This window comes from Acanthaster planci, linkage group LG02 (assembly GCF_054643075.1).
Source record: "Acanthaster planci isolate LZ-2023a linkage group LG02, COTS_SCS, whole genome shotgun sequence".
In the NCBI taxonomy this organism is placed as follows: domain Eukaryota; kingdom Metazoa; phylum Echinodermata; class Asteroidea; order Valvatida; family Acanthasteridae; genus Acanthaster; species Acanthaster planci.
In genome coordinates this window covers 23,696,565-23,716,445 of record NC_141778.1, presented here as the reverse complement: position 1 = coordinate 23,716,445, position 19,881 = coordinate 23,696,565, and the positions used below count along the sequence as shown (strand labels likewise).

General features: G+C 41.7%; 3 protein-coding genes across 5 annotated transcripts in view; 1 reads left to right on the top strand and 2 right to left on the bottom strand.

Moving 5' to 3' along the window:
- Positions 1 to 128: 128 nt before the first annotated feature.
- LOC110984061 (uncharacterized) lies at positions 129 to 19,504 on the bottom strand. 3 transcript variants are annotated; one of them, XM_087132783.1, is made up of 2 exons: positions 19,403 to 19,504; positions 129 to 2,474 (listed from the first exon to the last, which is right to left on the bottom strand). In XM_087132783.1, the coding sequence occupies exon 2, from the start codon at positions 2,452 to 2,454 to the stop codon at positions 1,132 to 1,134; it is 1,323 nt and encodes a 440-aa protein (XP_086988909.1). In that variant the 5' UTR covers positions 2,455 to 2,474; positions 19,403 to 19,504; the 3' UTR covers positions 129 to 1,131. The 3 variants fall into 3 exon arrangements, with proteins under 3 accessions (XP_086988909.1, XP_022099549.2, XP_022099550.2); XM_022243857.2 differs by lacking the exon at positions 19,403 to 19,504 and adding an exon at positions 3,986 to 4,134; XM_022243858.2 differs by lacking the exon at positions 19,403 to 19,504 and adding an exon at positions 3,825 to 3,979.
- LOC110984059 (uncharacterized) lies at positions 7,046 to 12,570 on the bottom strand. Its single transcript, XM_022243855.2, has one exon. The coding sequence runs from the start codon at positions 11,431 to 11,433 to the stop codon at positions 10,048 to 10,050; it is 1,386 nt and encodes a 461-aa protein (XP_022099547.2). The 5' UTR covers positions 11,434 to 12,570; the 3' UTR covers positions 7,046 to 10,047.
- LOC110984063 (uncharacterized) overlaps positions 19,414 to 19,881 on the top strand; it is a 9,169-nt gene continuing 8,701 nt past the window's right edge. The window contains exon 1 of the mRNA XM_087132784.1: positions 19,414 to 19,553. Coding sequence (XP_086988910.1) covers positions 19,480 to 19,553 — 74 coding nt within the window. The 5' untranslated portion in view covers positions 19,414 to 19,479. The remainder of the gene's footprint in view (positions 19,554 to 19,881) is intronic.

The window sequence follows — 19,881 nt, the reverse complement described above, 5'->3', positions numbered from 1 at the left end:
CTATTTTTTCCCTTTTTTCTTTTACTTTCAAGGTTGCTGTAATTCTTTTTAAAATTCCCAACAATGAATCATCGTGGTTTCTCCTATGTTCAAACACATAACAGAAGGGACGCAATGAACAAACCGACTGAAAAGAGTAACAGTAGTTTTAATCATTTGTTCAATGTGTAGCAAGCTTTCTCAAGAATTCATAAACACAGCTGCTTCCACATACAAGTGCAGCCGTGGCCCAGGTTTTTGAAAGCAGTCCTACGTGTACAAAGTTGGGTTTTTTTGTTGGTTTTTCACAGACTCGGCTGTACTGGGGTACATTTCTCTATCAGGGGTACATCAACATTTATCTTCTCTCAAAATAACCATCAGAGACAAGTGCTTTTGGTATCTTTAAAAAAAGCTTGTCAGGTTTTATACTAACACTTAACATTCATTTCGTGGTTTGTTGCCGAGATATTTACAATGACTTAACACAACTCATTTTTGTTCTTTTAAATGCAAGTTTACACAGTTTATCTTGCAAGTTTATGCAGTCACTGAATTCAAATCCTGTATCTTTGCACAACAATGGTACTATCCTTCTTGGGAATTTCTTTCTAGTTCTAAACTTGATGAAACTTTTGCTTACTCAAGGAGGCAGTGGTTGTTTAATTTTGCAGTATGCTGATTACATTTTAACATTAACCGCTATAACCGATTGAGGATCCTCTTTGGCAATAGAAAATAAAACACAATATGACAAAACCTTGTTCAATTCAGTATCTTCATTTCGTGAGCCTTTCCAATGAATTCACACATAAAAGGGAGTTAAATCGCATGAACATAGCATTTCGATGGTTGTGGTAAATCCCACAGGACAGAACGAAAAAATCCTACGGTGTATCTTCAGATTTCAATAAGTCTTCAGGTTTGAAAAGATGACATTCTTAGTTTTGATACATAAAACAACCATTTCTGATGATTATTTTGGAAGAAATTACATGTTACTTTTTGGATAGCATTTTTCTGAGGGAGGAAAACCCTGTTTAAAGTACAAACTGACTGTCAAAGTCTAAAAATTATTGGAGAGATAAATAAGTACAACGTACAAGTGTTCAGTCAGCAACAGGTTCATTTTCTGTACACTATTCAATTTCTCTATGACTCCTGATCAGTATCTTGCATTTCAAATGGCTCTCCTAAAAATGTCAGCAAGAGTTTTTCTTTCACATGGATCTTTTTATGACTGACCAGACTGTGTCTCTCAGTGTACGCCCGGCCACAAATGTCACAGAGGAATGGTTTTTCTTTTGTATGCGTTCGCAAGTGATCCTTCACGGTCACTGCTTGTGTGAAACTTTTGCCGCAGATGGCGCAGGGGAATGGCTTCTCCTTGGTGTGGATCCGCTGGTGCATCTTCATTTGGCTTTGGTAGCTAAAAGCCTTGCCGCAAGTCTCGCATACCAATTTCTTGACTTGCCTGTGGAACCTGAGGTGTTCTCGGAGCTTGCTACCGTGAGCAAAGGACTTCCCACAGATGTTGCAGTCCAGCGGCTGATCTGGTCGGCCGTTGTTGTGTACCCACAGGTGATGAGTCTTTAAAGTGCTCTCCTGGGAAAAGTGCTTGCCACAAATGTTGCAGGTGAATGGCTTCTCTTGGGTGTGGATGGCTCGGTGGGTGCCCAGGGCATCTGCATCCCGGCAGGGCCAGCCACAGATATCACAAGCAAACTCCCGGTGGGTCATGTGGTGCGTCCTCAGTGTCTTCTCACTCGAGAAGTCTTTGCTGCAAAGGTGACACAAAAATGGTTTCCTTTTGGTGTGAGTCAAGTTGAGTCGTGCTTCGGGGGAGTTACCTATTGGGAAGACCTCCCCACAAAAATTGCTGGACTGCTGTTGGTCTTCACTGTGAACAGACTCTTGGTGGGTGTTCAGGGCATCGTCTTCTGGGAAGATGTCGCCGCAGATGTCGCAAACAAATGGCCTCTGCAGTGACCGGCCTCTTGGGATGAATTGCTTTCTTATTGAGTGCCTATTCTTTTTCTGTGGTCTGAAATTGTACTTTGGAGCCGTCACTGGGTCCTTGAGATGGATCCCCATCGTGTGCATTACCAGTCGATGGTTCGTCTCAAACCCGATGCCACAGATATCACAAACATGCTTCGGTTTGTAACTGGCATCATGGCTTTTGCCGTGGTTGGCTAGACTGCCTGGGCTTTTGAACATTTTACCACAGGTGCTACAGAAAAAGGACTTTGGCTTGATATGCCGTTTCTGGTGTGCCTTCAGGCAGTTTTCCTTTGAGAAGCTCATGCCACAGTTGTCACACACATACAGTTTCCCATAAGTGTGATCATTGATTAGACCGTGGTAGGTGCTTATGATTGGTGTGGCTTCATCTGAAGCGCTGGGATCAGGCAACTGAGAACGGGTGGTAGAGGTGTTACTCTCATCATTGGCTTCAGGTTCCCCAGCATCCATCTTCAAATACTTTGCTCTCCCTGAAAATTTAGTCAGAAATACACATTAAACATTAATGTGGGATTTTAATAACAATAGCACTAATAAAGGGATAAGCATCGAGATACGTTTTTAAAAGTAGAATCCAATCTTGGGCTTTATCACTTAGACGATTTTTTATAGCATTCAAATGTGAAAACTACATGTACTTGGTAAAAAAAGTAGCACTGAAAAACTTGGAAGGTGTGCTAGATGAGCAATGCTAGCTGAACAAATCCTTTATGATCAAATTCAAATATTACTCTTACTTTCACACACCCAGTACATAAAATACCAAAACTACACGATTGTAAAGGCAGCTCCCTTAATCCTTTTAATATTAATTCTAAAAACAGGCCTAAATGCAGAGGGTGGAATTTAGTCCTTAGTACATAGTTCTGGGTACGTTAGACATGTTGGTAAGTCAAAGTATTAGTCAAATGACGACTGGCTACTGTTTTACTCTCTTGAAAATGTTTGGTACTTTACCTTCTGCATGGACTTGCCTGACATCTCACTGGACAGCTGTGCTTTGCACAGTCATTGGGATTATTCTAAGGGCTAATATGAGTAACTAGGACCCTACTCATCCCTTGTTTTTAACATTTGGACGTGATCTACTGTCACCAATGCTTGTCTAAATGATAAAAGGGCTGCCCTTTGAACTATGGCGGGGTGCTACCATATGGAAGGGCAATGGGACAATGAACCCTGCTTGTGTTACGGGTGAAAAAAATACCCAGAAAGAGTTCCATGCAAGGACATCAGTTGAAACTCTCGTCACTTGCACTAACTCTTCAGGACTGATCCGGAAAATTCGAAATAATGCATCAATATTTTCCCGGCTAAATTTCACTCTGTAGGGCATGCTACACTTTCTGATGGCTGGTAAACCACTGCAGGGGAAAATTAGAGATACCCATCCATGGAAGTCTTTCCACAAGGCATTTGTAGGCGACATAGAATCCTGGTCACTCAGATTGCAGACTGTTGGCGTGTTAGTGTAGGACAGGGTTGGACATTATGACAAGTGATGAACGTGATGATACAACTTGATTTTCCTAATGAAGAGTGTTAGCCATCAGAAAGTGATAACATGGGAAAGAGTTCCATACGTGGTCGCCGCTTCACACCCTGTGCACAAACCCAATGAGACTAGTCTGAAAAATTCTAGGTATTTTCCAGATAAATGACTTGTTTTTTCCCTCCTAAATTGAACTTTTCTTGAAATGTTTTTGCTTTCTGACAGTTAAGAGGTTACTATAGGGAATGATTACTGGCTTCCGTATATGGAAATCTTCCCATGACATGTCCTAAGGTCAAATTAAACAGGGAGAAATTGAAGCATTTACCTGGAAAACAGAAAACAGAACCAGTCTCTAGTTTGCGCATAGGCTGTCAAGTCATACAAGTGATGTCTGGATGCCGACAATCATAATTCCTCGACGCCTTCATTGAGCGCATTTGGGCATTGCTGTTTTTCAAAATAAATCAAGTTATTTCCGATTCTCACCTTAGATATTAAAAAACTGTTTTAGTCATTGTGCTGTTTTCCTCCCATCAAAAAGAAGTCGAATACATGTGTACTGAAATACCGGTGCATGCATCAACAACTGCCCTCCTAGCGATCGGCTCGTTATGCAGACAGTATTAGCTGGCTAGCCAGCTAGGGCGATGACAAAGTGCGCCCTCAAGAAGTAGTAGTTTCAGAGATTTTTTTGTGGGGCCGGGGTGGCGCTTTAGTATTTTGAGTAGGACCATGAGCAAGATCGGTCCGGACGCGAAGCCCCCCCCCCATGCCCCACTTGCTTGTTTTTTCCCGCATTATAACATTACCACATAACCTAAATCAATAAACCTTTTGCGAGTTAAATTTGAATAAAATCAGGCACACTGAGTTCTTTCAATTCACGTGAATATCTAGATTTAAATTCTCCTGACTAAAGACACTGTTGCAATACCTTGTGATTCGGGACAAACTTTTTCATAGCGACCACCATCTCTGGAATGGAGAGGTTTCTTTGCGCCATTCTTACACATTGAAAACAGTGTACTGGTGCAAGGCGTCTCTTATGTAACTAGGCAAAACGCGCAACTTCCTCTGCGTCCCGTCAATCACCCCCTCCCGCGTCGTGACATAATTATCAGTCTCCTCACTACATGTTGCAGCGGTAGTAGCGCGTGCACACGAAACTTACTGGTTTTTACTAAAAGCTCTGCTGTTGTTATTTATTTTATTTATTTATTTAGTTCTTTCCTTTTTGTTGAGAGAAGTCAAGGTCGACACTCCGGGCACGGGGGGGGGCGAACCAAACATTCGGGGAGACAACATGTTACGGGGAACCAAAAATATGGCATTTTTCTTTGTCACATTTTATTGCCCCTTTGAGGGGTGGGGTAGATATTGGGATGTTATACACACAGTGTAAGAAGTAGTTCCCCAAATTGCCTATCTCTAATTTCAACAACAAAACAAAACAGCAAAATTAAAAAGCACTTTGCAGGGGGACATATGACCCCCATCGCGTTCCTCTCCTCTCCATCCTCCAGTGACTAGACTGGGCATTATTTCTATTAATTCGAAATGCTTTACGCTTGTTGTGGAGCTGTTCAAATTTCTCCTATAGAATCACACCACTAAGCGTTTTCCCCCAAAGCATTGTTCCGACGTTTACACTACAGCTATATTTAGACGTTCAATTAGCAGCCACGTCAAGCAAACAGAATGTATGCCACAAAACACGGTACATTTTTATTTGCTCCTCTGTCACAGTGCTATGGTCGCACCGTTTGCTAAGATAGTTTCTTTGAACGCTGGGAGCCCTTAAAAGTAAACTGCTGAGGGCAAAGGCGCCACACAGAGAGACAGTCCCGCTCTTTCGTTTGTGGAGTAATTGAAATGTTTGATTTTTCTCTGTGGTGAAAGACAAACAAGATCCTTTTAAGAGCTGAAGTGCCTATAGATCTAACAGGGGAAGGTGAGTCCTTTTGCAAAGAAACTTATCACCGTTTAGGAGCGCAGGGAAAGTTGTAGCCGAAGGGACGTGCTTTTAATACGGAGCCTATTGCAGCTTACCACATGTAGAGATTCCTACATTTTTCTGACCATCTGAACAACTTTTAAGTCTCCACGAAAGTAATCATCCCCCAATAAAAATATGAATAATACTAGATCCCATAATGCTCAACGCAAAGAACTCTCAAGGCTGGCGGGGCATAGACGTATTCTGTTTCGAAGGGTTACAGACCAATACATATGTTATTATATCGGGAAATGAAAACACTTGAGGTGCTGCAGACAACGACCGATTTCTCCCAGATCGAGGGAGGTACGAAATTCACAGTGATTCGCGAAATCCGTTTTTCAGATGTCCTTGCATCTTCTTAGACACAAAGTATAGGCCCGTCGCATGTCGCGTCGTGCCGTCGCATCGACAATGCGACGGCACGACGCGACTACGCGACGGTTCTATACTCTGTGTACAAAACTATGCAACGGCACGACGCAACGGCACGACGCGACAATGCGCCGTCGACGGCGGAAATGTGGGGAGATCCAGGCCAAAATGCCCCACAAGCGCCGCGTAAAATGGCAGCAATGGAATTCCATACTATCGGGCGTTAGTTTGCATTAGGTGAGCCCGCGGTGAACATATGCCACTGTTTTATTCCGGTAAAGAAAAGCCTAGTTAAAGACGCTTGCTGGTAATGTTTCCTTAACGACATTTTTTTCAATTAGGAGACAATTACATTCAGGCTTATTAGCTATACATCTAATAAATTCTGATTGCTATTGCAAACCTTCATGCTTGCCAGAACAGGCTTTACTTTCTCGACGACTGAGACAAGCGATAGAGTGATTTCATTTGTGTTCAATTATTAAACCGTGTGGAGGCCCGGCGTGAAAGGGCTAACGTTATATGGGAGACTGGGAGATTTCTATCTGTTCCTCGACGGAACTCACAACGAAGGGAGACAGAGTTGCAGCAACTGTAATGTAAAGAGTAAGTCTGGACTTTCATTGCATAAAACTGCTTTTAGTTTTGCACTGACGGTTTTGTAGCTTTACCGTAGGCCACATAGGCGCAAGTGTCATACACAGACTCTGCCCGCTGAATACATCAGCACCAGTAAATATTTCGTAGTGTTAGAAGGCGCAGGAAATTCGTGTTCCGTGTTGAAGCTAAGGCTGAATTGTATTAGCTAGTTGAGGTTTTTCCCCGAAATCGAAAATTCAAAGATAAATACAAAGCTGGTAAAAACTTAATACATTTGCTGTGCAGAGGCGAAACAAGGGGGGGGGGGACAACTCCCCTGGGGGAACTCTTTCCCGCGTCCCCCTTATTTGAGAAAAGCATGCTTATGTAACACAGGAGGCATGGGGGGCAACGGCCTCAGGAACTCCCCCCCAGCCTGGCTACAGTACTCTGTGGTAGGCCTTCAATTTTTCGGAGGCCCCTAAAATTTTCACTGGCCTTTGACTTTCTTGTCTACTTGTCTCCAGTCGCACTGAATATTTATCCCCCTTCATTGTCAAAAAGTTTCCCAATAACGTGTCTCGCATGCACGACTATTTATGCATTAACAAAATTGTACATTGTACTTTGCATTTATTCTGAGCACACTCGCATCAAATTGCAAAATAAGAGAGTAGGCCTACAGGATAAACAGATGAGCTATAAGATTTCGAAACAAAGCTTAAGACATCGCAATCAATATGATTGCGTAAGACAAATTAAACAAATAATATAAATCTATTCTGCATACAGAAAGCTTAATGGTCCTTTCTCTGCAACTGTAACGCACAATCATATCAAAAATATTCCCCAAATGCGAAGGAACATTTACTCTTGATTCTTAGGAATTGGTTCACACTTTGGCAATGATCAGACGGATGCTGTGGACTTGTATGAAGAGCGACAGAAAACGAAAAAAAACCAACAACAACAAAACAAAACGCAAAAAAACACCAAAAAACAAACAAACAAACACGCGCTTGTTAGTTGTGAAGTGCACAGTGGAATGGACACACTGAGCTTTGCGGATGACGCTGTGCGACATCAATCTTGTCTTTTTGAAAGACTGTATGTACAACGACAGTGTTTTTCGGGACCGTTTAACCTCAGTCCCAATAAAATAATTGGCAAACAAATTTTAATTAACCAAAATCTGTTATTATCATGTCAAAATGTCGACGCAACAAGAGCTAGATGATCAATCAGTGCGTTCAAGTGCTAAACACACTGACTACAAAAGACACATCAAAACAACGCAGAATAGTGCTGAGCGGTAACTTTGGAAAATAACTATACTAAATCACGACAACAGTAATGTGGCAACACGATCACAAACAACCGTTCGCATTGGTAGGTCAAAACTCATAAACATCATGCACTCTACACTGAAATGCTTTTAAGCAAAGTAATATGGATTTGAGTTGTTGATATTGTTGCTTAGACTCACAAGCTACCGGTATTCATAGACTACATGTATAAAACTTGCCTCCCATTTTAAATCAAAGTTTCACATTAAATCTTAGCAACTGGCGAACCTAAATTCGTGTACCGAGAGGGGCCTTTTGGCTCCACTGTTACCTCATTACATCGACCAATCATCCCTTAGAAAGCCTTTTATCTGATGTATAATTGCCCATGTCGAAAATGTTTCAAATCACTGAATGGCACGTTTTCTCACTGCTTTTGTAAATTAATCATTACGAGTAAAAGCCAGCTTAAGCCACCTCGACAGATACGTTTACCTGTAATGAGAACAAAACTATAATAGTTCTCAATATGCGATGTCTATTTTCTATAAATTTCACTGGCAGAATTATTACGTACGTTTTTTGAGGCCGTTTTATACAGATTATCGTGTTATAAATTCCCAAAAGTTAAACGCATTTCAGCTCGAGGACGGATTTCGCTGCAAATGTCAACTTCGCTTCACTTTCGCTTTTGCCTATTTACGAATCGGCCTTTACTTTGTTCCAAACTTGTTTTCTCAGCGATCAAAATGTCATTGCGACTGTCGGCGATCACTTAAAACAAAAACCAAGCATAACGCTGCAGCAGTGTTAATGCGGCAATATTAGAGAGACTTGGTACAGAATTAATGCCAATTGCATAAACATTGCCCGTGTTCTCACTGGGAAAAACACGTCGATTTTAGGCCAAGAAGTTCTGTAGTACCCTGTTCATTCATCTTCTGTTGTTATTCATCTGATAATGCAACTTTACGAAGGGCACGTGTATACATATAAATAACCTGGACTCTTACCAAATCCTATTCCATCAGAGTAGTCTGATCAGGAGATTACACTAATCCCGGATTTCAAACCGTCAACGGTTTCCTTTGAAAGAGGATCATTTTGTGAGTTATGAGGGGGATTTCGAATCAGTTTATTGGAGGAAGGGAACATCTCTTGTGGTTCAGCTTAGGGGAGGATTTTAACTTCTCTAGCGTCTCTCCCAAGTTTGTAAAAGTAACTCAAAATAGTTCTGGCATCATTTACCCGTTCATCAAACCTTTTGACTTCAAAAAGTCGCGGTTGTCTACTTAGAAATTTAACGACTTTAAAAACAAGACTCGAAAATGGAGGCGTACGTAATCAGTAAATGAGGGCAATATAACCAGCACGAGTCGAGAAAAAACAAAACAAAACAAAACAAATCAGAGTTACATCTACAACGATCAAACCTTACCACCACTGGACAACGCTGTTATAACACGAGTTGCGTTGCCTTCGGTAAAAACTGTTATTTCTGCATTGCACGGCTCTTAAATGAGCGAAGTGGAGTGAAAGGTGGTCTTGCATAAAAGCTTCAGTTTCAATATTTGCCGATTGCCTCCATTTTTTATGCCTGTTTAACATCTAAGAGTTTGGGATAAAAGGTGATTTTTTCAGTGTCTGCCTTGTATTTTGAATACAGATTTTGAAACGAATGCGAGAGCGTGCATGCGTAACACATTTTGGTCCATGAGGTTACCAATCGCCCTAAAATGATATTGATTGTGATGTCACGAAACAGGAGCCTTTGCCGTCTTGTAGCTTGTTGAACTCTACGTCTGGAAAACAGACGCCATAGTTCATTTTTGCCTGTTTACAACATGTGGAAGCGGCACAAGTCTGCTCGGTAATCTTTGTATTTAGATTCTCAAAAGTAATATTTACTTAGAATTACCGGGATATTCCCTAAGGTATAGCGTGCATGAAGAACTGGCCAGAATATAAATTTCATGAATCGCTAAAGACGAAAAATAAGACACCCGTAAAGTCTTCGCCATTTTGAGCGGCTATGCGTTGGCGGGTCTTATGAGAAGAATTAACCCTAAACCCAAGGGTATATGTAAAAATCATATTTAGATCGGAGGATTTGGGAGTGTTAGGGATAGGCATAAGAGTCCCTAATCCTCCGATTTCAATAGGATCTACACAAAGCTATGCACATGTACATGTATCATCTGGGCTACTTTTTTATTGAAGTGTCTTACTCTGTCCCTTTGTTTCTGTGCCTGTAGACTGCGGCACTCCATTTGCAATATCGAATATTATTTTTAATCCCCGTTACGACAGCTTCACGTGTTTCCATTGTCTTGGTTGTCGTTGTCATCGTCATCAGATCCCCATGCTCTCAATCGAACCCTCACTGGCGAGCCATCAGCTGGCCGGTCTTGATGGTTCATCTGCCCGATCTTCTTGACGTTACCGAATGTCATGTTGCGTGCATTCAGGTTCCCGACCATCCGCTGGGCGTCCCTTCTCTCTGCATCACTCTCAATGAATTCCCGGGGGCCTCTCCGGCTGGCTCCGCGGAGGTTCTCCAGGAGCCGGTGGGTGTAATAATCCACGGTCTGGTCAGGGTCGGTCTGCAGCCCCCGGAGCGATCCCGCGAAATTCCGGACTCGGTCTGGGAAGTTGGACCTGGCCAAGCGATCCCTGTTGATGTCTAGCAGCGTGGGTCGCTTGTCCTCCCCGAAGATGCTGGGCATGGTGTGTTTCTGCTGCCTGCAAGAATGGCTTCGCGGTCTCGGTGCTCCCGAGGTGGGTCTTTGAGTTGCCGTGGTGGGTCCCTGTGAGGTGGAAGGTTGCCGTGTTGGAGATGATGAAGTTTTCCCGTCTTGTGACGGAGCCGTGAGCAGTCCGCTGCCCTGTCTCGCCAGAGCAGTCTTGGGCCTCTTCGTTTTTGCAGTACCGGTACGCGTTGTTTTCATTAAATCGGGCATTGCCGTGTTGGGTCTCGGTTTTCTCTTATCATCAGTAAGCAATCCTCGTTGAGTCCTGTGTGAAGGTTCAGTGTCTGCCATCTGCTCCTCCGACAATGTTTCCTTTGAGGCCGGCACCACATCTTCTTGCAACGTTACCGGTGAGTTCTGCTTGGGAAGCATACCAGCAGCATTGGACAGTCGCCTGACAGTCTGCTGAGTAAGTGAGGCCACACTAGACGGTTTTTCATCTTTTCCCTGATCAGAACCAACGTCCTGCACATCACGAGGAACCATCGTATCCTGTTTCCCATCGTCGTTCGATTCCACAACGACGACAGGAGTTGCGGCCGGCCTCACCCCCTTGCCGTTCCCGTCGTTGAGAGTTTCACGAGCCACGCTGTCTTCCTGGCCAGGGATTTTCTGCGTGGGGCTGACTTTGACGGTGTACTTCTCGTCCTGGCCGCCGACGCTGGTGTTGAAGGTGTAGTTGTCCCGGTGCAAGAGTTCCCTCAGCAGCTCCCGGTTGTTCGTCATTCGGGCGTGGGTAATCTTGGACCGGTACAGCTTGGTCTGGAATCTCTTGTTGACCACCCTCTGATCCATGGAGATGCGATGGCTCACCCGGTGTTTGGACACGTCCAGCATCTGGAGGTTCTTGAGCAGCATGGCGTCCAGCTTCCAGTTGGCGGAGAAGACCGTCTGGGACTTCTCGCCTACCAGCGCGCCCGGCTGTTTCCTCTCGCCGCGGGAACCCATTGCTGCTCTGACGATTAAGTGCAACCTTCCTTTACACCATGGTCTATATTTTTACAGTAACACCTGCCTTTTAGCAGACCATCAGTGTCCTTCATTGTATGGAAATTCAGTTTCGAATAGGACCACCATTAAGCGTTTTATCGCGTACTATGTCTAAATAATGACTTTTGTGTTGGGATACGCCAGTCACAAATGCATTTTCACACACTTTGAAATATTCCAATCCCTTGTCGCCATTTCGGCAAATTTTCCAAGTCAGCCATCCTCTTGATTGTAAGTGGCCATCGACACTGGTTATAGAGTCCACTTTACACAGTATTAACCACTCAGCCGTTACTTGAGAACGTGTTATTATCCGTACGGTATCACAATGGGGATGTAACATCAAAGTTCATCTCCATGGTTTTGATAAACTGTGCATCGAACGTATGTATCCATGTTCTTGAGCCAATTATCTGCAGTTGATTAATTAATGGAGTTGTAATCCCCAGGTGGGCTTGTAGAGAATGGTGGGGACGAAATCCAGAGTGATATTTCAAGTCTTGTGATAAATCAGATCAAACTGTCTCTCCAAGGCAGACAAAATATCTGCTGGTAATTTTGTAACAGTGTGTGACCCTGGCGCCGCTACACGTATACGCAGGCCAAGAAAAGTAAACAAAACTCGTCATTCCAAACGCATAACACCGTGACAGCAATGCTCACCAATACACGTTACGGTTGATTTCTTCTAACAGCCGTCGATGAGTCAGGCGAACGACACTGGTCGATATTGACTGCTATTTCTGCCTTTTTGGATCACAAGCATACCAGCGCTCAAATCACCTGAATGGTAGTTGGTCCCGGACAGGTTCCGAGTGAGACTCACCGATACAGAATCGATTAAGCCCGTTTTGTCCGAGTCCACTATGATGCCCGAATAACAGCACAGACATCACTGGGAAAAAAATGAAGCTGTGTCCTGGCGTAAACAACGAAGAAGGAAAAATCAATTAAATTAGTATCTCGATATCAGCGACACCGAGTAAACAAATCCACGGCATGCCGGATAGTGGTAATCTGGGGGGTGAATGCAGTTACCCTACTGAGCGACTTCCATTGTGCGATTCCGGTAGATGAATGGACGCGGGACAAAGCCCGCTCCATGGCGACACACAACAGAGCGGGTCGTTACACGGGCCTACCGGAGCTGGCGGGGGGGGGTAACTTCAGCTGGTTGGGTTTTGTTGACACTGCTAATAATATACCATGACCATCATGTATGCAGTTTTTGTGTTTACTCTTCGAAGGGTAATAACTGAATTTGCGATCTTGCTTGGGTTAAACTGGAAACTTATTCAGGGGATATTGATACTGTTTACGACATTTTTAATCCGGTGAAGTTTGGCATTTATTCTTTGTGGATACAAAATCTAATGAAAATATTTCACATAATTATACTTTACAAATGTATTCATAACAAACCGGTTAAAGACGCAATTAAAGTTGAAGTGGCTTTACAAAATAGTGAGCACGGTAAACAAGACGAATGCCGTTTATATTAAGGGTTGGAACATACAGAAATCGGGGCAATTTACAGGCATTTTAACAGAAATAATAGCGACCCAATAATACTCTTGCCACCTGTCTCCCCCCCCCAAATAACCACATGTAGGTGTTTTTGCTGGCTCACGCTTCGCAAGCAAACATTGAACATTAAGACTTTATCACTTCCAGACGGATCCTTTATCACAGTGTTAAGACGTGAATGAATCATGCAAGATCTGTATACAAACAGATCATATCAAACACAAACAAAAGTTACACTGAAGTTAAAGAACACAAAAATATCTGTTCCACTATGACAGTGGCAATATTTCTGATCAACTAAAAAATAATAAATCACAAGATTAAGATTTGCTTCAAATCACAGCTGCCGCTTCACGTACCTATCCAGAAGTGCTATGAAAAGAAACCAAAAACCACTTTCAGTTCATACATCTGTATTTCTTGAGACTTGCACCCGTAAGAAGATAAACTACTGAGACAGTACACGAGAAAATCACCCCGTGCCAAGTTACTTTAATAGTAAAAGATATCGGTGCATCTTTCTCACAGTTCGTACAGTATAAACGAATTTACAAAATGCATCAGTCTTCTTGCACTGTGCACAATGAAACTAAAATCATATTTTTGAACAAGCAAAAAAACAGAGTCCTATATACAATGGTAAGTCCTTCTGTCTTATTCCAAATTTATTTCCACGAAAAATATCTACAGATTTTCAGCAGCGTACGAATAAACTGTAGGGCCAATCAAGCTTCAAGGTGAAGGGGCTCAAAAAGTGCCCGTTTATAAAACAAAAAAAAGGCAAGATTGCACACGCCATCTGCGTGACATGGAAAACGTATTAAAAACAGCATGCGAAGCGGAACTGGGGAAGGGAAATTCGTTCCACCTCGTCCCCGTGATCCTCTGTAATAAACATGCATTATAAAAAGGTAGAGTTTCTGTTGTTGCTATCTAAGCATGACTCAGTTTTCATCGCACGATTAAACAAACAGTACACACTGGTGGGATTATATAGGTTCGTCTTATCTGTTCAGATCATCAAACTAGAAGGCTTGAAGGTCACAAATCAAGTAATAATTCTCTCCGTTTATTTGAGTAGGACTATAGGACACTTTAAAAACTGCTCGATATGAATTTACTGTGTCCTTTTCGTTTTCACGGCCAAAACCTACACTTAATTCGCCGAAATGGTGTGGGAAATGTTCCTTTTGACCTGAAGAGTGGAGAACGTGTTCTTTTTGACCTGGAAAATGACAGAGCAAAACTCATTATGGGTCAGTCTGAGTATATCATATGTTTCGGATTAGATTTCCATCCTGGGAAGGAATTTTACTGTCGCATCCCCTATAGATTGGACGCGACTTGAGGGAGATCCATTTTTAAAGGTGTGTGATGTACTCTTTCCACGTTACTGATGACGCGAAGCTAAGCTTGTCAAATTGTAGAGTCTTTTTTTGACTTATTAATTAAGTCTGCACATTGTTTTATCGGGTTAAATGACACTATACATTATATCACCAGCCAGTTAGTACAATGCTGTTCTGTCTGTACCCGGACTCTAACGTGCATTTAATTGATGTTTCTCAGTATCACGGGGTTTCGATTGTTTTTCAGGATTGTTGGTTTTTTTTAAAGGATGATTGTTCTTCAGTACTGCGTTCGAAGGGTTCCCCCCAACGCGCGCGGGGGGGGGGAGAACGGTATGATTTGATGGGGAGGTAATTATTTCCTTTAATTCTTGATGAGAATGGTAATACTTTATATATTTCCAAATTATTTCAATCAATCTTAATTCTTAATTAAATAAAGGTTCACTTATTTATTTCCACTTATTCCAATTATTTCCTTTAATTCTTGATGAGAATGGTAATACTTTATATATTTCCAAATTATTTCAATCAATATTAATTCTTAATTAAATAAAGGTTCACTTACTATGCATTCATGTATTTTAGCTTAATCAAACTGCTATTACTGTTAATAGTTTGATTAAAAGATTAAGAAGTTAACACATGCAAAAAGACTTCGGTATGTTGGAACCACATCAAAGCCTAGCCGTCAACATGTCACAAACATACTATCCCCCTCTAACGGCGACATCAAAATACAGGTTACATGTACCTACAGTGAATATTGAGGGCGCTACATTAAAAATCCTCATGTAAACAATCACCCACCGGTTCGCTCAGGGTAAGAATTTTTCAGAGTGGTTAATCTTTAATATTTTGCCTAAAATTAGATTTCCATATACGGACATAATTAATATTCCCTTGCAGTGGTTTATGAGCCATCAAAAAGTCATAAAATGTCCTAAAAACTCAAATAAATGAGGAAAATATTGAATGCATTGTGGGTTTGGATGACATACATGCATGTATGCAATGCGTTTTATGCACAACCTATGGGAGAAGTGTACCTGCAAAACATTAATCTGTTTCCATTTTATTTCATACTTCAATTCAAGCCATCCCCTTCAGATAAAGTGTTGCATTATTAAATTGGGACGAAGATATTCACAATCTTCGAAGTTTAAAGCTTGACAAAGAAGGAAAATTCGGACCGTGCTTTGACTAATTTGTGAATATTAATGTTCTTGTATTGTCCAATCAAAATTACGACTTGCAGCTCATTCATCCTGCTTTGACCAGTCACGTTCATTTTCAGCCAGTAGAGTGACTTGTGCCCTTAAAAGAGGCAATTAAGGATGATTTGTTCTTACAAATATATGAAAAGGTATTCGAAAATGTTTCTTGTACATGTATAATTAGATAATAATTTAATATGCATGTATCTGTGAGTTGATGAGCAGATACATAAAAGATATTTTAGTAGAAAACTGTAAACTTGATTTTTGACTGGTTCACTTCCCCCATAGGGTTGTGCATAAAATGCATTGCTTGTTTGTCATCCACACCCATAATGCATTGCAAACGTTGAAAAGGTTTATTAGATAGCCATTGCTTAGCCACAATTGTTTGGCATGCACAAGGGTTAATCCACTAGTTGCACTACGAACACAGGGCAAGGGTTCCCCTCGTTTTCTCCGAATGATGCAATCTACATTCAGAATTCGCATCTTGGCATGAACAGAAAAAAGCCCTTTTTAGCTTGTTATAGTTGAGCTCTAAAGACACATGACACAATTTGGATGCTTGCATATTTATTTGAACAGATAAAATCAGAGAAAATATATTTTCCGCAGAGGTGCTCTTTAAGACCATAAGTAGTAAGCACAGCACAGCACAGCGCACATTTAGTATTACCTTGAAGGAAAAATCTGCTTAATGCAGTGACAAAACAATGGAAATCTCTATGTGCCCACAACCATTCTGCTAAAGTAGGCCACACTTTTCTGCTGTTACTGTCAAACAGCACAATGAAATTAGGCCCTGGACATCACTTGACACCCTGTGCACAAGCCTTATGAGAACCGCATGAAAAGAATTGTGTTTTGTCAGTAAATGCTTAAGTGTTTTTCTGCCAAATTTGATTTTTAGGGAATACATCACTTTCTGATGGCTGATATATGTATGTCTCTCTAGGGAAAAATTAGTAATGTCCATGTTAAGAATTTTTCCCCCCGGGGAAAGATCCCTTTTTCTGCCTGTGTTCTGCCCTCAGTCAAGGTACAGTCTGTTATTTGTCATGTGTGTGTATTATATTTGAGGCAAAAAAAATGAGTCAAATCTAAAGAAGTGTGCCCAAGACCGAACTTGATGAAGTTTCAGCTCAGTAAACTCTTTATGATGGACTGTACCTTTAAAGTACATGTATTCACTTGTTTGCACTCTTGTGGCAGGGAATGTACCGGTACCAGTAATCAGTACGATAATTTGGATGCTATAGACAAATCCGACAACATGCCATTCCAAGGGGCCATTTATACTCACGTAGCTGTCTCAACCTGAGCACGCATGCATGCGCACTTCAGCAATGGACTACTGCCAATTGGTCACGGAGGAATTTCACACGCAGGCACCCCGCCTGCGTGCCAACAGGATTGCCCCGTAGTAATGGCTTCTAATTTCGGTGGTCGGATTTGTCTATAAGTGCTCCTAAGGCACTTAGCAGAGATGATGATGACCCATTTGCATGCACTTTATATAACTAATTTCATGCTTGCCTGAAGAGATACATGTATCATCTGACATGATGACCGACACATATGCCTAACATAGGCTAATATGCAACAACAAGCATTACTGTAATTAATAGAAGTAACTGTAAGTCACTTGTAAGCATGTCACACAGAATTAAAAGATGTGACAAGTGTTTGGGACAATCCCTCTCCAAACAACAAAGTGAGCGCTTCATTTTTATCCATCACTGACGAGCAGTATACGGTAGGCCTGTGCATAGACTCTGTTAGTACAGAGTATAGATGAAGCCAACAGTAGTTTATTTTAAATGTCATCAACAGCAAATTTTGATAAGAGGGCACCCAGAAAATTATCCCCTCCCTCCCACAAAATCCTGCCATATTCTAGAGGTTTAAATCTAATATCATTCCCCTGACACAGGTGAGGATGACAAAACTTGTGCACCACCTCTCTCTACTTGTAACACTAGTTACTGATAGCACAGTCTTGAATCCTCCATTTCACTATCTTTTCCACAAACTTGTGAGTAAACGTTTGTCCAGATTTAGATTCAAGTGTAAGAGCTTTTGGTGTCTGTAGATTTGCTCAAGGAAACGCCTGAGGGAAATATGGCACTTTTGTCAAAAGACAGTTTTGTGGAATGAACCCCCCCTTCCCTGCCATATAATAGGGTTGATTCCGCCAAATTTTGACGCCTACATGTTATAGATAGACATCATGGCATCTTGGCTGAAATCATGCCAACCTGTGTACACTAACCAGCCATGGAGAAGGCTTATTGTCGCCTACAATGTACCTGTACTTGTTGTTGCAAAATACATTGAGCTACTGAAAGGCAAATTCATGTATGCAACTTGGATACCAGCCCATGGGACTGTTAATCTGATCTGGAGCTACAAAATGTCTTATAGCTCAGTGATCTAATTTCAGGTTTGGATGTTGCTTCCATGTACTTCATTTACATTTAGTGCTATCCTAAGGCTAGTACACTATGTTTTCATGTGCTAAGCCATGCTGTCAGACACACCAATAAGCACTCTGATATTCATGGTTTTATACAGATCCTTAAGTACGATTGGAGACATGTACAGATGCATGTGGGAGGGGGGAAGGAATGCTGTGGAAAGGAGATCCAGGTATTTGCTGAACTGTCAAATGGAAACCAACCTATTATTTGTGCTGTGCTAAAAATTTTTCTTGCTAATTAATGTTAAAAGTGCAATGGAAAAGCCACGGTCAGATATGTGTATACATATGTACACTTTCTTTTGTCCAGGGAGTGAAAATTCTCTCTATCTGACCAAAGTACATGGACAGACATGTACATGTATTGTGGGGCTAAAATGATTTAATATGTTCCGTAATTTACGCATTTGAATCATTTGAGTTTTCAACTCTAGTTGTCTTATGTGTACATTCATTCAGAGACTTTCGGTGTAACATTAAAGCAAGTGTTGCTTTAAATTTCCTGGTCCTTATTGTCAGTAGGTGAGAAACTTCCACTTTGTGGGATTGTGAGAGCTGTGTATTTTGGAAATTGTAATTTTCACTACCCCGGAACAACCATGCGTCAAGTTTCAAAGAAGGACTGTCGCCTCCTGCATGTCGGTCATCATTGTTTTAAAATGAGATCACTATGATTGTATCTATTCATGTTTCATTCATTTGATTGTTTGGATAATTTTTGTATGTTCTAGAATCTTCTCATTTAAAAAAAAATTGATTTGCCTGTACATATACATGTATGTACATAATGTGCAATGATATAAATCAAAGTTTCTATCACCTGCTTAATCCTTCCTTTTACCTCCCTCGCTGGTTGTGCTGAACGCTCTTTCAACACCCTTGCAGCATTCAGTGTGTGAACCTATTCAGTATCCACATCAGAGTCAGCACTTGTTAATATTTGGCTGAAAGCAATTCGGGTAATAAGTCCCTTACATCTTTCAACTCGAATGCAGTTGTGGACTCATGGTAGTGACATAAGCACGTGTCCATGTCCACGTACATGTACTTGTAGCTGGAGGATGAAGTGAGATCGAGGTCCTACCCCCTCTCAGCTAATTTGTCCGTTGAACTCGCCTGTATGTGCGTGTCAAGTTGCTGGATGCTTGTGTACATGTAGCTGATCTCGTCTCAGTTAACACTTAGCAATGCCCAACAGCTTTAGGCGGAAAGTTATTAACTTTCTGTCGCAATGTGTACAAAAGCAAGCTGGAAAGCCATGCAGTATCCACACCATGGATAATAAAGTGCGACGCTTGGTAACAAACAAACCTCACTCCCACATCTCTGCTCAAACCCCCCCTCCCTTTTACCTTGACAGATCCTTGGATTCGCATTCTGAAGACCACTCCAGCCTTCCAGGAGAAAGGACACATCGCATTAAGTGACCATGGCCGTAGTGTCCGATTCCGCGCAACCAGACTCTTGTAGTAGAGCAAGTGGAGAAGAAGATGAACTGGAAAGGTAGGATTCCCAAGAGGATTAGCATATACTTGGGGCTTGACTTACATGTACACTTGCTGAAAACCTTTGTGCATATAAATGTGTACTTTAATTTCAGCAAGCTGCATTAGCCAGCTGAAATGCCGTTTCCAATTAATCCTGGAAGCCATTCTGGGCAATTCAGCATTGGTGCCACTCATGTTACAGTTCCCGATCATTCTGCCACAGGTGAACAATTTGTCAAATAACCAACAAACAAAATTTAACTTTGAGAACAGCCATGTTATATGAAGGTGTACAATCTTGCTCCATTTGGTTGTGAATAGAGGCAGAAGGATTTGTCAAATAG